This window comes from Pollicipes pollicipes, unplaced genomic scaffold, assembly GCF_011947565.3.
Source record: "Pollicipes pollicipes isolate AB1234 unplaced genomic scaffold, Ppol_2.1 Scaffold_6052;HRSCAF=7182_pilon_pilon_pilon, whole genome shotgun sequence".
Classification (NCBI taxonomy): Eukaryota; Metazoa; Arthropoda; class Thecostraca; order Pollicipedomorpha; family Pollicipedidae; genus Pollicipes; species Pollicipes pollicipes.
In genome coordinates, this window is record NW_023596805.1 from 19,826,518 (window position 1) to 19,842,509 (window position 15,992).

Consider the following 15,992-nt stretch of genomic DNA (forward strand, 5'->3'; position numbering starts at 1 on the left):
AGGGGGCCTCAATCGCACCACTTCCTAAATGGTCCAATCATGCATAACCCACCCCACCACGGCCTTGGTGCGATGGTGAAATTCTTGCCCGATGATCAAAGATAATGAATACATGACTCCGGTGTTTCATCTTCTCTAAGACAACGCAAATGCGCAGTGAGTGTTAGACTACAAATATATGAAGAGAATCGGACAGGAGAGGCTCGAATTGATTCGTAGGTATTGTTGTACTTACTATGAGTTTGTGTTCAAATGACTGGATTGGCCTGCATTCCAAGTAATGTGAATGCGTAGATTGATATCACTGGAAAATTAAATTCAACCAATGCAACATCAAGCTACTTTTGACTGCTGACTCCCGAAGAATGATCCTAGATTTATATGTTCCGGAGTATGAGGCAAATGGGTCGTTGTCTGACAATTGCATCCTATGGCTAGATGGAGTTTTAGCCTGTATGGCAGTAGTTTAGTGACGCCCGATTTAAAATGGCGAAACCAACGCAAATTTGGTGAGACAAATGTAGTGCTTTGAGAGCTTTGTTGGAATTGGTGGCCGGATGGCGTTGGAGGGCGTCCGTGAATATTGACTCAGACCGGGTATATTAAGTAAGTGTCATGACAGGCAGATTGTGTCGTTCTGTGACAGATGAGAACTGCGCGATCCACAATTCGTGCCTTAAACGCTCGCTCCATGCATGTCATGCGTGGTGGCTTCCAATGATCCTGCCCATGCTTTTTACTCTATGAGCGATGAAATATATGATCGATCGTGTTGTTGGCATGAACGGTTGTTTTTTGGGCCCTTTCCCAGATTTTGTTTTCATTTTGGAAGTTTCACTCTGTAGACATTAAAGATACTTGTATTGTCATGTGGAAAATTGGATTTGAACATATTGGCTCGGGATGGGGTTTATGGGTGTTTCATGGTTGCAGAGTACAAATTCTTGGCGGGTTGAAAATCTTTATGTGGAAGGTTGAATTTTGTTAAATTGTAGGAAAGGATGTTGGTCTTCACCAGACTACAATAGATATACAATGTACTGTCAATAAAATATTCTACATAATTGATGCCTGAAAACCAAAGATGACGGCACTCTAAGTCGGTTTCATGTCTTGATGGGTCATCAATGTCATTATGTCTACCAGTGCTACATGTGTGCATGACCAACTGTTAGTGACCCCAGTTTTCAAATTGTAGATGTACATTGAAAGGCATGTACCCATTTCTGCTTTCACAAATTCCATTAAAGAAGCACCAATGCAGAATCAGATTGTGTTGAGGTGTTTCCTGCATTTGAGTGTCATATACAAAGTAACATGAAATATTGTGGATTTGCATCTGATATAATTATGCCAGCTATGTTTTTTGAAGTTGGACCTCAGGGGAATGGACCTGACTGCATTTTGACTGCTTCATGGGTTACAGGGATTACCACTGATTCTTAATTCTGTGGTGGACACATAACTCAAACAAACTGGGTGTGATCATTGTGCAGACAGACCCAGTAGGCACATTGTTCAGACACACTGGGTGGGTACGTTGTTCAAACAAACATGGTTGGCACATTGTTCAGACAAACCTGCATGGAAAGGCCGGCTGGCAACCAGCCAGAGGATGAACCTGCCTGGGTTAGCCATGTTGCAATGTTGTAGAATATGTATACACCTCTGCAGTGTTGTCTAGCAAAGAAGGCTGGAGGATGAATTATCTTTTGGAGTGGATCATCATATCCATGAAGGTGGCAATCCAGAGTATGAGAAGCTCCAGTAAGCAAGTTTTATAGACCCAAGGCCATTCATGCAAACCATTCAAGGTTCAGGTTGAAAATGATGTGCAATATTGAGTTATCAAACATTGAGCAATTAGCAATGAATTATTAGTTTTTAACTATTTATAGTACTTGAGTCATATGGTGGGTATTGGCACAACTTGGACTCAGACCATAGCCTGAGGGATTTATGTTTTTGGGGAAGCATGTCATGATGAATCATTGGCAGCTTAAAGGCATGGTTGTTATATTTAAACTTGCCAATGTTTTGACCAAATTAAATCATGGCAGTCTATCTAGGCAAATCATGTCGAGGCAAGTTCTGGCTCATGTAAACTAAACTGGCAGTGGTGGATCCAGATGCACCTAGTGGTGAACATGAGTTATGTTGAATGATTCATGAAGCCACTGCTGCCTTTTAAGTTAGGGCTTTGGAAGGTTGATGCTTTTTGGTCATAAGTGTGGAATGTCAAATGTGTATGTGCATGGGTGATACCAGGTAACTTGATACAAGTACCATAACTGGTATTTATTTGGGGTTTGTTTGTCTAGGGATGTGGTTATATGGGGATTTTTCATTGGTGGCCATTGTCACCTTTAATATAAGTTTTCATTACATTTGTAGGCATGCATTCAAAAGAGCACTCTCAGTATGGAATATGGAACAAAGGCAAACATGTTTTATCAGTACATATGTAAGGAATATAGGTATGAATCTGAGCATAGGGTATGTAAAGAAGGTGAAGGTTTGAATCCCAATGTTTATGACCACTGTATGGCTGACATTATAATGAGTGGCATCAGTGTGGCAACTATGCCACATGGTTGTGCAGGACATAGTGATTGTCACAGCTCCATTTTCTGCAGATAATGGATGGTCAGAAGTTCTGCCTCAAGTGGGATGGGTTCCAGAGCAGTGTCACCTCTCTGTTTGACCACCTCCGACAAGATGAGGAGCTGGTGGACATCACCCTGTGCTGTGAGGGCCAGAAAGTCAGGGCACACAGAATGATGCTGTCTGCATGCAGTCCATACTTCAGGGATCTCCTCAGAGTAAGTGAAGAACTGGAGCCAACCATTAGCCAGGGATTGTACTTATGGTCCTTGGTGGGCTCACATTTCCTTGGATTAAAATGACAGCCTTTAACTATGTAGAAAGACCAACTTTTTGTCACACATGGCAGCTTAACGGAGTTGAAGAACCATGATGCACAATGTCTGCTAACTGGGTGTCCATGCATAACCTGTTTCTTTTTTGCTCACTCAGCTGGCATTTCATCCATAGTTCTTGCATATCAACAGTGTTAACATAGTAACACTGTTTCACCATTTGTGGGGGAATGTTCTCAAGATTCACAGCAGTAGAGCACATTGTTATGTCAGGTCTTGCTTGCTTGTGGCCACATTTTCGCTTATAACATGTTGGCTTGTTGCAGAACAACCCGTGTCAGCAGATGGTGTTCTTCCTGAAGGACACGTCGGCCGCCGACCTGCTGGCCATCATCGAGTTCATGTACAAGGGCAGTGTGAACGTGGCCCAGAGCCAGCTGGCCAGCTTCATCAAGACGGCGGAGATGCTGCAGATCCGCGGTCTCAGTGGGGATGACGACAAGGTGGGATATGGCGAACGACAAACCATATCAGGCACCAGAGATGCTACGTAACAGGGATGCAGGGTTCAGCAAATTGTTCAGTACCTGCTCAGTGATATGACTACTATGTGGTCAAGTCTTGTGAGGGAAGTTATGCAAATGCTTTTCATTTGAATGTGAGTTTTTTATTGAGCCTTGTTCTGTTATGTGCATCAGTTTTTCAGTTGTATTGTATTGTAATGAAAATTTCATTGTGTAGAGTGGATTTCATTGAAGCTCGAAAATTCGCTCCAACAACATTGGAATGTATTGGGGACGTGCAGAATAGGCATAGCTTGACAGTTGTGTGCAGGAAATGTCCCCAACTTGTTACGTGTAAAATGACGTCCTTGCAAGACAACTTTCGAACCCCATATGACGGTCTTGTTCCCGAAGTTTCCTTGTGTAGAGGAAATAATCATGTCTCGGTATCCGCAAAATTATGCGCTGGCTCATACAATGACGATGCGACTTAACTCCTGTCAGGTGGTTGCGTCAGACCGGTTTTCACATTTCGTTGCTGATAAGTGCTGACAGTAAGATCGTGATGATAATCGCGAACACTATGTGGAGTACGCATGGGTTTCGCTCTGTGGGATCATTCGTCTGCACAACTTTCCCATGTGCTTATTTGAGCTTTTTGCTCCGACACATGGACTTGCTCCTCTCGTCTCTTTTCTTTTGGACACGTTGAAACGCCCTTCTTTGAGGAAGTTGGTGGCCTGCCGCCAGTGGTAAGTCAGGCAAGGTCACTGTGCGTGCCACCGGCGGCGGCCGGGTGAGGTGCGGCGTCCGCTGTCGGCCGCGCCGGCCACGTGACCCGAGCGGTGCTGGGCGGTGACCCGGGCCCTGTGTCGGCAGCCGTCCCCGCCCACCGAGGGCCGGGCGCCGGCGGCCAGTCGGCCGCGCTCGCCACGGCCGCCGCCGGCAGCCAAGCGGCGGCGCACCTCTGGCGCCGAGCCGACCGGCAGCCCGGCGCCGGCGAGGCCGCGGCCGGGCTCGCCGGCCGAGCCGGGCCGCCGCGCCGACACGCCGCCGCCGGCCAACCACCGGGCGCCGGCGCCGCCGCCGCCGCCGCGGCCCGCCTCGCTGCCCTCAGCCGAGCCGCCACCGCCGGCGGCGGCGGCGTACCAGCCGCCGCCGGTCGCCGCTGCGGCCGCCTCGCCGCCGCCGCCGGACAGCGTCAAGGTGGAGAAGGTGGACCTGACGGAGGAGGATGACGGCGACGTCAGCCTGGACGCCACGCTCGGCTATGTGGCCGAATACGAGGGCAGCTACGGCGAGCCGGACCTCTCCGTCAGCGCCATGGTGGCCGGCGGCGCCACGGCGGCAGCGGGTGAGTTATGAACAGCTGGTGGAGGCTGCTCGCTGGAGTTCGTCAGGTGAATAGCGAATGCTTGGTTTGCGTATTTGTGAATGGTCATATAACTTCTAGATGTCTATCTACCATTGTAGGTACTTAATCAACTTTTGAGAGACGATGCACACCATATTGCCTTATCTGTAGTTAGTGTCGTGAACTGATTTATTCATGTGGATGCAGTAAGGTCGGCCTGTCATGGCGATGTCGGATTACCTTGTGCAATGCAATACAACCAGCTACCATGTGGATGACGGATGGTTATCACTCAAAGCCGTCCAAAACCACGACATTTCCGCGCGCATCTGGGCTTCACAGCGTCGCACCCGTGCAAAACGTTTGGACTCCACTGTGATCCGAGGTGACTAGGAGTGCCATGCTGTCGTTGGGTGTGTGTGTGGCTGGCGGCGGTCGTTGGCAGCGCGTGTGTCCGTGCGGTTTCAGTGGGCGGCGCGGTGGCCGGTCCGTCTCAGCGTCCGGCCGGCGACGAGAGCTCGACGACAGGTAGGCGCCGCTCGCGACGCGCGCGGCCCGGGACCGCCGACAGACGCCGGCTTCCGCTCACAGACGGACGCACGCGGCCGCTCCTCACCCTCTGGCCAACTGACGGGGCCCGCGGACCTGGTCATGGCTCACTGGCCGGCTGGTGGGGCCCGCAGACCTGGTCATGGCTTACTTGGCGACTGACGGGGCCCGCGGACCTGGTCATGGCTCACTGGGCGACTGACGGGACCCGCGGACCTGGTCATGGCTCACTGGGCGACTGACGGGGCCCACAGACCTAGTCATGGCTCACTGGACGACTGACGGGGCCCACAGACCTAGTCATGGCTCACTGGGCGACTGACGGGGCCCGCAGACCTAGTCATGGCTCACTGGACGACTGATGGGGCCGCAGACCTGGTCATGGCTCACTGGGCAACTTTTGAGTGGGGGTATCCTGGGACTGCACAAAGATGACTAGATAAGTTATGTTACAATAGTTACTGGTTAGATACTATGTTAATGGGATTGTTCCACATTTGTATGATTTTTGAACACAGTTTGAACTGAACAGCCATCTTCAAGATCATTTGGTGCGGTTCTGTCCACAGCAATCTCCGTCTTAAGACCTACATTAATTTAGTTTATGGGCTACACGCACGCGGCTATGTGCAGATTTTTCGTGCAGACTATTTCAAGGGCACCCAGGCATCCATGGCTCCATAATAACGGCATTTGAATCCAGCCATTCCATTGGTCGTGTGGCGAGCAAGGCCAAGAAAAAATATAATTGGCGGGTGGTCCATATCTAGTGCTCATGATTTCCAGATATAACGGTCGTCGATTGGTTCTCAATCAATGTTGTGCAAGGTACGATGGCCCAATCAAACAATGACGTATTGAGGAGCCTTTTACTTAGCAGAGAGTTGTGTTGCCTGGAGCAGTCTCTTCCACTTAAATTACGCCAAGAGTTGTAAGTGAGCTTCTTTTATTATATCTGATTCTTGCTTTAATATCTTCAAATGTGGAACATTTTCTCTGGGTGGGAGCAGAGGTATTCCCGGAGTAAACGCCTGGGTGTCGTACATCCCGGGATCAGGCACCCGCTTAGAGGCACTTCGGGGCTGTACACGAGCTGAAAGACATGTTGGGACTGTGCACCAACTGAGACACGCCGGGACTGTACACCGGCTGGAAGACGCCGAGACTGTACACCAGCTGAGAGATGCGCCGAGACTGTACACCAGCTGAAAGACACGCCGGGACTGTACACCGGCTGAAAGACACGCCGGGACTGTACACCAGCTGAGAGACACGCTTGGACTGTACACCAGCTGAAAGACATGCCGGGACTGTAACACTTATGGGCACGTCGGGACTTCATCAACTCAAAGACAGTGGGATTGTGCACCAGCTGAGAGACACGCCGTGACTACGCCATCTGTGGGACACATCACGACTGTACACGAGCACCGCGGGACGCGTCTGTCGGCGACCCCGGGCCCACCGGCAGGTGACAGCCGGCCGGCAGCCGCTGCCGCAGCCTCTCGCAGGACTTGGGCTCGGCAGATGACGCTCTTATGAGCTGTGAAAATTTGGACATTGTCACGAAAGGTTCCAGCTGAAGAGGATCGGCTTTTCGGAACTAAGAAAGCCTCAATTGTAAAATATTGCTTCAAAGTACGTAATTGTATCATGCAGTACATGTCATGCCTTTCATTATCGTAGGCTTTGACGTTAAAATTGATCCTCCTGACAAAACGCTCACAAAAGATGGCATGAAGAAATTCACCTAGTTGAAGCCACGTATCATCGCACTAGCTCACGGCATATAATGATTTATAAAGAATTGTCCAGCGATAACGATGCTTCAGTTAAAGATTCTGATCGGCTCACGGCTGCATAGATGCTACCTGTAAAGTGTGCGTGAGAACGTTTGCCCCAAATTTGCAAGAACGCACCTTTTGTGCCCATCATTCGTCATAAAATAGACCAATTTGCAATATCCCGGTAAGAGCACGATTTACGAGCAGTGTATTTCCTCCAGATCTCGGTAATTCCCCAACCCGAGCGTGTCTTCACACGCGTCTTTATGGGACGTGGATGAAAGGCATGGCATTGGCTGGCATGGCATGGCAAAGGCTGCTCCAGAACTATCGGAATCGTCACGAATTGGTGCATTTTGAAATATGTTTTTTATATGAATGAGCTTGGTGAAGACACCCGTGGCATTGTCTTGTCGTAGACGTAATTTTCTTTCTAAGCAATTGAAAAGCACTGGGCCATTGCCGGTCGGCTGTCACCCCCCGCTGATGTCATTGAAAGCGTTTTGATATTGTGTGTTGTGTTAGTTCGTTACTTGGAGAATCATTGAGTCTCGTGAAGTTGTACAATGTTTGACATTACATTGATGCAGTTATTGTAAACGTTTAAACAATGCCATATTTTTATGAACAAACACTCAAGATCGAACCCCATTATGATCCAAAACGTTTTGGTTCTTGGGCATGACAGTGAATAGGTTTACGGTCTATTTCCTGCATGACATCAATTACGCCGAGTAACAACAAATTGTGCCACCGTCATCATTGTCCTCAGTTTACCCACAATCTGTCCTTATTCGATCACCGTTAAAAATGTTCCGCTAAGGTCAATTTAGTTGGACTGCATCCATTAAAGCTAATCTTCTCTGCGACTGATCGTGATAAATATGCAAATATCAGAACCCGTTCGGCCTGTACTGCTCGTCGACAACCGCACGTTCGATTTGTGAATTTATATAGTCTCTAATTGGGGCTTTGTGCCTTGATATGGTGCAGAGCGTTCGCCCTAGTCTCCAAATTACCAGCGCTTTGGCATTTTCTAGGACGTGTGAGTCGTTAGTAAATAAATCATCGCAGTTTTGTGCAATCCTCAGTGGGGCCAGTTGCATTTCCAATATCTGGCGGGCCTTCCTGTTTGACGTAAACGCCCGAAAAGCTGCGTATTTCGTCTTAAAAGCGGCATTCATCCCGCCGAGACGCGTTAACGTCCGCGCGCGAACCGGCCGGCGCGGACGGAGCGGCGGCGTTTTGTGGTGGCACGTTCAATGGAGCATGGGATTAGAGGGTAGTGTAATGTTCTCTCCCGTTATCAGGTGTCACTATGCCCGTCCGGTTCTCCCATCGACATCCGTGGGACTGTTCGCCTTGGCCTGTGGCAACGCGTCGCGTCCGAACTTTTGATGCGCTGTTGTTTTATGGACGGCCCTCAGTTTAACGAGTTCGCCCAGAGCTGGGCTGCTGCGCAGTTTGCAGTACACTAGTCGATAGTGGTTTGGCTGAGCGTCTCCGAGACGTGGCTCGCGGCCGATCGGTGGCGATGGCGACCGGTGGCGATGGTCGGCGCGACAGGACCGGTTTTACGCGCGTGCTGTCCGCGGCAAGAGCGCCGCCCCTGTGTTGTGTGCGTGCGGAGTGGCTGCAGCAAGTCAGGTGGCGCTGGGAGCTCTGCACGGCTACAAGGTAGGCACACAACTCGACTCCATGGCCGTGACCGGCATGTAGCTGCCGTCTTTCGATTGTATGTGACGCCGCAGACCGAGCCTAGCCGACCTAGCCGGCACAAATGGGGCATTGTCGGTGAAATTCAAATGAAAAACTGCGCTTATCGTGTATGGAATGCGGGCCATGATACCGAAAGCATGTGAAATATCTGCTCAGCATCCAGCAGCAGGTGCAACGTGACACTAACTGTTCACGTATCCGTGTTGACAGCTTTTAGCCGTTTATCACATGCTTTAAAAAATTGTACTGTCGGCGAGCTACTTATGAATGCAAACGTCATTTTCGATCGCGATTTCTTCAGACGCTAGCAATATGCATGGTCCTGTATGGAGGTCGAACATTGGCACGTGCCCAGGTGGACGGTTGAATACCCTTCGCTCGGATGGGGGTCGATTTGACCTTTGACTTCTCAGCAACCAAGAGAGTAAGAGAGACAAAATTCACAGGGTGTATTGGCCTGTACGTGAAATTGTTTGTGTTAAAACTTTGGGTTTTCGGGTCATTACCTTCGGGTCAACTAAGGTCAACAAGGTCAAAGCCCAGATTGGTGTCCAAAGTCCCCGAGACCTTTGTTGTAACCAAAATTTTGCTGGTGCTTATTTGAGGTAACCGACCTTTTGTGACCTTTGGAAGGTCATGGTGACCGATTATGACGTCGTCATGACGACCGACCGACGTCATGACGACCGAAATTACACGATACTGATTTGATTTTTGCACGTGAATGGGCGCCGACGTGTGGATACCGTCTGCGGTATGGAGAACGGCCTCAGCGTTCACTTGCAGTTTGCCACGTCATTTATCTACGTCCATGTTTCAGTGAAGAGCGGTTACGCTATTTTGGACGAGATGCTCCAGTTCTTACCTATTCATTGTCATGGTTCATGGTTTATGGTTCATCGGTGGTGACGACTCACGCGTTCGTGCCGCGACTCAGCTGTTTTCATTTTTTGACTAATGTAGAATTGTTTAGGCATTTACACACCCATGTAGCCCATCGGCGCTGCATGATCTATAGCAGTCGATGCGCGCCAAAAACCCAAAATCATCATCATCATCACTTATGTAGTCACTTTGCTGTTATGGGCGCAAAATGACCTTAGAAGTGGGCGCACCCTAAGCCCCAATCAACAGGAACAACTGGATAAGCGTCAAATATTATGCTAGGCAGTATGTTTCTGAAACAAAATGTTGACCTAGGTCATTAGTTGGTTATTGACCTAGCCTGACCTTTAAGAAACCCCTGGAAGATGTAAAATGCGGTTCCTGTTATCAGTCTATTGAAAATGAGCACTAGAAACTACCCCATGATAGCAATCTCTGCAGTGATAAAACAGGCTGGTTTTGACGTTGGCCTTACCCTCATACCTGACACTAGGTTAACGGAATTTGTTAACTCAATAACTGTGTTGCCTATGAAATTATCACATAGACGTATGGCCCCAGTCCAACACTCCGTTGTTGCATGAGATTGAACGATCCCCTAGACATTGTCTTCGCTGCATTCATGACCTGACTTTGACCTGCCTTAGGTTAGTGACCTTATAAGGCGCATCTAAATTTTTTGGTACCAAACGATTCGCGATTTAGTTACCTTTATGTTGTATTTAGTTGTCGTTATGTAGCACGGCCATGCCGTGCCGTTTTGAAGTATTTTCGGAAAAACCTTCAGGGGTCAAGTTGCCCCCCGCCCCCACAGAAGGGTTTTTCCTGAATCATTTCCAAATGGGGCAGCGTAGACGCGCCACACTATGCATATCTGTAGAGAATTAAATAATGGATCGTTTCATATAACAATATTAGACGTGTCGTGAAAGGTCGCTGACTGTGAGCAGGTTAAAGTCCGGCCATGGCTTCCAGCAGAGGGCATTTCAAGGGAATTGTTGAATGATGTAACAACGGAGTGTTAGGCGATGCGATACATATCTGAGATGGTTTCTTAATAAACCAATTGAATTTGGAGACACAACCAATTCCATTCACCTAGCGTCACGTATGATGATCAGGTCGAGGTCCAAAGTAACCTGCTTTTTTTACCCCAGAGCTTGGTTTATGGGTAGTCTCTGCTGCTAATTTAGAATCTGTTGATGGCAGGGACTGCAACAGACATGTTCCATGGACTTTTCGAAAGTCAGAGTAGGTCGCTGACCTCAAAAGGCCCAGGTCAACACGTTGTTTTTGGGAACATGCTGCCTAGCGTAATGCCCGACGCTTATTTGAATGGCCATACAGAACAATCTCGTATATATGTTGCCTAAACCTTGTAAAGGTCAAAGAAGATCACTGACATCATTGGCCTTTTGGTTGACATCATTGGTGGCACTTTTGACCTTTTTACCTGATTTGACATCAAGGTCATGATCTAGGAAGTTCAAATTTTGGCACAAATGAGTTCATGTACAGATCAATCTACCCTGTGAACTTGGTGTCTAACTGTCTTAGTTTTCTGGATCTCAGGGGACAAATTGCCCCCCGCCCGAGCGAAGGGTAATCAGCCATCCACCCGACGGGTGCTAAACCATGAGCATTGCCCTTTTCACGGAGGTTTTTTGCCCCATCATTTCTCACTTTTATTAGAAGAAATTAGTCACCGGAGCAGCTTCCGTGATACCTGCCAGCATAAAAGATCTGATGAGGTTTTACACGTTTCTGTGCGTTGCCATTGACAATAATGCATGTGTTTTTGTCGTCAAGATAATGTTAGCACCTTGTCATGGTGATTTTATGACATAAATGTGTCATGGCGAGTTCGTACATGTACGTGCCATAACAAATTATATCCTCCCAGTGTAAAGCGGTTTTTGTGGTTACAAAAAGACAGCTGCATTTTAGATCCGTGTCTATTTTTGCTGGCTTGAACGTGATTGCGGTGCTACGTTGTCAAATTTTGTAGCTGCAGTTTTGTCTCACGGTCTCGGGTCTTGCTTTCCTTATGTGTACCATTTCCAAGCCCCTTTTTTTAAAGAGTTTGAACATTTTCGAACCGGAGCATATTAATAATGCAAAACTTGCGTCTCAAGTAAACACAAGAAACAAAATGTGTCAAAGGGATGCTACTATCTTTTGGATGTCAGTCCTTCGTCGGGTGTCCTCCAAAGAGTTACTGTTTTTCACTATGGGCATACCATTCGCACTGTTAAGATGCTTCAGGTAGGGATTTTCGCCTGAAATTCATCCGAGTGGGCTGGTTCTTCCCCTGAGGTGGATAAACGAAGCAGGTAGAACAGGACATGTTTGGTAGAACGTTCACGTGCGTACAAATCATATCAGATGCTCCATATTTCCGTATCTGACACCGCCCCGGCGTTCTGACCACTCCGCCTCCGTAACGTTTAAGCACTGGTAGGATGTGATGCCACTTCCTTGTCAGTACATGATATCTTTAAGATACCCCAGATTAAAATCGAAGCTGTCGTCGTCGCATTGCTCGTTCTGGGGCCCACCTTCATGCACGCTGTGAATGCTCGGGTATTTGTAAAGAGTGTAGTGCCGACGCCAACAGCCGTCACATTGGCAAACGCACACTGCTGAGACCGGCCATGATTAAGTGCGACCAAGACTCGAAATCTATCGGGCAAGGTCAGCTGGCGTAGATGAGAGGCCTTTTGTCTCGCACCCTCCTTGCAAATCCTCTGCATTCGGCATGTGCATTTAAAGCCTTCAGGATATTCCATTGAATGTTAGGCTGCTTTGAGTGGGGTATCGCATAACTTGGGGCGTATTTTGGTCCGAAATCGAATTTCGGAGATAGGAAGAAATGTGCTAGTTTGGGGCTTTTGAAAAGATTGCAACTACCCAGAAATAAGTCCCACAAATCAAGCATGAACCCTTGAGCAATGCAAAGTGGAAAGAGTGCGATTTCAAAAGGCAATGCAAGCGCTGTGAAGCCACGAACAGTTGAAATATGGCCGTCTTCGTGTTTCGTCTTTTCCCGTAATACTGGGGACAAGCGCACTGCTCTAATAAAACCACTACCACGCGCGGTCCTGCAGGAGTCACGTAATGGTGAGGTTCAGTAAAATTATTACCGCGTAAAGAGAAAGTTGCGGCCAAAAGTTGAGATGCGAAATGAACCCGAAGCGTGTGCTGCAACTCTACCTATTAAACTACAACACCAGCGTTTCGTTTCCTAAAAAAATGTGATAAAATTGGGTGTTGAAAGTCGAAATTTATCCGCGGAACCACCTTGTTTTAGTGGTGAGATGGAGCTGCGAAGATTGTGTGCTAAAATTATGTCATAAAATTTTGTTTTTCTCTAGCCTTAACTTGCTGAAAAGTCCTCCGTTTTGTGGTAATGAGATTATTGTACAAATAATGTTTGTTTATGAATCTATACTGTCATTTTCCACTATGTGTCTTTCCATCATAGTGAATCCTTCAAGATAGGACGACTTGACAGATCTGCCATGGTCCGTGGCATATACGCATGGGGTTATTCCCCGTCTTTTCAGGATAGCGCGATGTTGGAAAAATGAATCAATGTGAATTCGGGCTTCGGCTTTGAAACTCGGCTTTCATGTGATTAAAGCCATTATTGCGATATAACATGGATTTTATGAAACGCAGATTGGGCACATTCAGGTAAGACATTTCGGTCTGTCTCCCCGAAAATATATTCTAGTATGCCTTTCTATTACTAATATCTGCCACCCGTCTACTGGAGCTAAAGGAATACGGGTAAGCATGTGACTAGCTTAAAGGAAGAAATAAAATAGTGATGTAGTCGGCTTTCGGTTCGGGCGTCATGCTGCGGACTCAATGAAGTTAAATGCCTATTCGACGCCTTGTGTAACGGGTTGCTGCGCTGATAGTCCTTCACAGGAAACTGGTCCGTGTCATCGGGGCTTTGTCGGCGCTCTCAGCTGCTGAGGCTACATGGCGTTGCCTGCCTCTCACCCTGGTAGGAAGGGCGGGCATCGCGGGGAATCGAACCCCGTACCTCTGGTTTCCCAGCCGCGTAGTGGTTAACGAAGACGCGTTAGCCACTTCGCTACTGGCACCGCAAACTGGTTTGGTCCCTAAATGGAAACTAGTCACTATCACTCATTGCAGCACTTCATGTGGTAGCATCCAAATATGACAGTCTTCCTAGGTTCAGTATCACCCGGGACCCCACCATCAGCGACCCCACGTATTTTTTACATCTACGCATGAACGTACTGGATGTTAGAAAGTGAAAAATCTTCTCTTTATTGTAAGTGTGCGAGATATCAAACGCCTAACAAAATTGCAGCCACCGAAACTTTTTGATTGTTGATATTTACAAAAGGTCATGTCACATGCACGGAATTTACAGCAAAGCTTTATTTCTGGCACGAATCTCGGCAGTTCAACTGAACAAACCTTCGTGGAAAGGGCTGGTGCGAGTTAGGTTTTGCAGCATCAAGGAACAACGCTTCTTCCGTCCGATGACAACAGACGGCCCCATCTCCCCTTATCACGTATTTGGGCGCAAAATGACCATTGCAGTCGACGCGCCCGAAAACACCAATGAACAACCTTTATCACCTATCAACAACTCATCCGTAGCATGTCTTTAAGTGCCAGCTAAGGATGTCCGCAAAATATAAGGCGAAGCTGCTGTAAGCTGAATAATTGTACCACGACGCAGCTGACGTCAGCTTGGCGCAGTTTCATTCTGTAGAGTAATTATCCCTGCGTAAGCTTTGTGTTTTTATGCAAAATATGTGCATGCTTGTGTCCTGCAGTACCGGAAGTGGCAAATTTGGTTCATTACGTGGTATGCTCAGTGATTCATTGCATTTTGTGTGCATGTGCTACCCGGATTTGATTCATTTTGATATGATCTTAAGTAGGCTGGATGTCTCATGAAGTTACGTCTGAAATGAAATCAGTCTGAATACGATGCTGCCCACCTCGTGTTGTTTGTCGGGCCCGATGCCCCTAAAGTACTGGCTCCCAATGAGATGTATTCAAATAAGGGTTCGACTTTTTATTTTAATGTGTACATACTGCGAGGACGCGACTGATGATCAGATTGGCCATGTTTTTGCCTTTTCTATTAAAATAAGCATATCCATCGGGATCCCTGGTATTGTTTTGCCTGTGTGCGTTAATTCGCCTTCAAGTTGTTGTCAGCGATGTTTATTTTTCATACGAAAACGGTTAACTACGCTTTTGGTAACAGACCCACCACTAGATCTGTGAAAATAGCACGTCCTGGAGAGGAACGGAAGGAATGCGTCCGCTCTTGCCTCTAAAGGGATCAGAACATGATCGCAGCATGCGTAGGGTAGCTGGCGGTTTCAAGAAGTCATGCATTGAGCCATCGCGTTGAGAAGTGTTGTTTGACCTTTAATGTAACGCGCACTGCTTTCAACCTCCACGCACCTTTTCTTTTTATGTCCGCGTCTTTTTACGCCAGCAATGTCCCAAATTTTGAGATGATAGGCCTGTATTCAGTCGATCTGAAGGCTTACAATGAAGGGTGTAGGCTACCAAAAATTCTGGTCTCTTTGTTGTGAACCTTTCAAGAAGGAAGGGGACGGACCTGTCCTTTCGAGGGCGCTAGCTGATTATTTTATGAATGGAGCCCCAGACAGGGTATGGCGTAATTACTGAGGGTGTTGAATTGTCACATAAGAACAATGGCTCAGATATAAAGTAAATATATGTTGCCATGTTGCCAGAAATAATAGCAGTTCAATCTCTCGTATTTGGTGGTTCGGCTGCCTCCATGTGCCGCTCCTGTTGTACAACAGCGCTTACGTCCGATGCCACAACTGGTCTGCAGTGCTGAGATGGTGCCATCCTAGCCGTCGGTGCGTTGATGATTATCCAAGTGTTCTCTTGCTCAATTTCTATGTTAGGTATTTTTGGATTAGGTATACGCCCTTGATGTTGACTATCAGCGCGGCGAAAATTCACGCTGTCCAGAAAGTTGGTATTGGTCTGTTGTCCGGGCAGGTTGTCCCATAAAATGTTTGAAAGTTTAAATACCGGATCCTTCTCTTTCTTATCCCTTCTCTGGATGTCATCCCCACCCTTACTGTGGAGGTTGCGAAATGTAGTCCTTTCTTTTGTCTATGGCTCTAGGATTTGCTTCTGGCATACATTGCATGTTTTCTTCCACGCTGTACCTGCCGAGAAACGTGCGCTGACTTTGTTTTCGTTTCCTAATAAGCATGGTCTCTCCGGAAAGGACGACGTCATGGCAGCTTATTGAATGCTGCATGGTCGTTGC

The 15,992-nt window shown here is 47.6% G+C and overlaps 1 protein-coding gene across 1 annotated transcript; it reads left to right on the forward strand.

Annotated features, from left to right (window-relative positions):
* Nucleotides 1–2,639: 2,639 nt before the first annotated feature.
* LOC119104327 (longitudinals lacking protein-like) lies at nt 2,640–3,433 on the forward strand. The gene is made up of 2 exons (XM_037228025.1): nt 2,640–2,762; nt 3,206–3,433. Exons 1-2 carry the CDS (start codon nt 2,640–2,642, stop codon nt 3,431–3,433), a joined length of 351 nt encoding a protein of 116 aa, XP_037083920.1.
* The last annotated feature ends 12,559 nt before the right edge of the window (nt 3,434–15,992 follow it).

Excerpts from the sequence above, each read along its gene's own strand:
- LOC119104327 (XM_037228025.1), top strand. The coding sequence starts at position 2,640 with ATGGATGGTCAGAAGTTCTGCCTCAAGTGGGATGGGTTCCAGAGCAGT. Across the intron at positions 2,763-3,205 it reads TGTGCTGTGAGGGCCAGAAA|AACAACCCGTGTCAGCAGAT; the intron begins GTCAGGGCACAC and ends GGCTTGTTGCAG.